Genomic DNA, 1,272 nt, shown 5'->3' with positions numbered 1-1,272 from the left:
CTCTTAATTATTTCCACCTCGGCGGTAAATTTCCGTGCTCATACTTTAACGTTGCTGCAACAGATTTTTTATGTCGGCCCGATTTTTTTCAAAGCCGCTGCCAAAAATCACTGGCCGACAAGTCCACCGTGTAAACCGTCCTTACACCAAGGAAGCCTCATATTTTTAAAAACTACTTGAGATAAATAATTATAGAATCATTGGAGGAATTCGTTCGTAAATTTATATGAATACATAATAATCACATATATTTGTCAGTTGACACTGTTTTTCTTACTTGGAAATCCTGTGATTTGTCGGTTGTCTCTGGAGTTTCACCGGTACACATTTTCACACATTGTCGAGCCAAACTTGTTTTTTCCGGAAGATGATCATAGTGGCAATGAACCTTACCAGAAAACAACAACCACGCTACGAGAGAGACAACCGGGGCTTGAAGCGCGATCATAGCAAAGCTGGGTATATTACTGAATTTGTCATTTCCTAGTTTTTTTCATAATTCTCTTGGATTTCAACGGTACGGGAAGTGGTAACTAAAACGTTATTAAGAAATGTCACTCTTTCTTGAGCGGTACCGATTGACAGCTAGAGACAGCATTTTCTGTTATCGGAGATCAAATATGTCTACGAGTTCCGCTCCATTTATCTTCCTGTTTCTATTTATTCCGGCAATTCGGCCAACTGACGAAATTTGAGACCACGCTTCAAATAGCTGGCTAAAGCGTCAGTGAAACACAGAAACAGCGAAACGAAACACCAACCACCATGTATGACCCCACAATACATTGAATACTATTTAAACGGCGGGGTCATACATCGCCTAAATACTAAATGTATACTGTTAGAATAGCGATGTTTCTCGTGACGTCACGCATTGTTATTAATATGCCAACCAGAACCTAATTGGCTGATGTTTACGACATCAGTAAACAATCACTTCTTTTGGTTCCGTGTTTGGCAAATTTGAATATCAAAAGAAATGTGACGTCATTGTTTGTAAACAAGAAATATCGCTATACGTGCTCCAATATCATGACTTAAAGGGGCTAAGTCACGCTATTTTAGGTAATTTTGTTTAATTTTGTTAATTATGAGCTCTAAACGTCAAATTGGCAGAGCAAGAGTCGTTCATTTGCAAAATCACGGCCACATAACAACTGAGAATGATTTTCCAGCTTTGTAAATGACATTTTGATATTGACTGATATAAATTTGAAAAAAGGTGGGCCGACGTTTTTCAAATTTACCCAAGTTCAATCCATTTCAATCTTC

At 38.1% G+C, this 1,272-nt stretch overlaps 1 protein-coding gene across 1 annotated transcript in view; it reads right to left on the bottom strand.

Annotated features, from left to right (window-relative positions):
• LOC138060580 (uncharacterized) overlaps positions 1 to 796 on the bottom strand; it is a 16,447-nt gene extending 15,651 nt beyond the window's left edge. Inside the window, exon 1 of the mRNA XM_068906424.1 lies at positions 278 to 796. Coding sequence (XP_068762525.1) covers positions 278 to 448 — 171 coding nt within the window. The 5' untranslated portion in view covers positions 449 to 796. The remainder of the gene's footprint in view (positions 1 to 277) is intronic.
• Positions 797 to 1,272: the final 476 nt, after the last annotated feature.

The sequence above is a fragment of the Montipora capricornis genome, chromosome 8 (genome assembly GCF_036669925.1).
Source record: "Montipora capricornis isolate CH-2021 chromosome 8, ASM3666992v2, whole genome shotgun sequence".
Taxonomy (NCBI): domain Eukaryota; kingdom Metazoa; phylum Cnidaria; class Anthozoa; order Scleractinia; family Acroporidae; genus Montipora; species Montipora capricornis.
The sequence above is the reverse complement of the archived record's forward strand: the minus strand, read 5'-3'. Positions and strand labels throughout refer to the sequence as shown.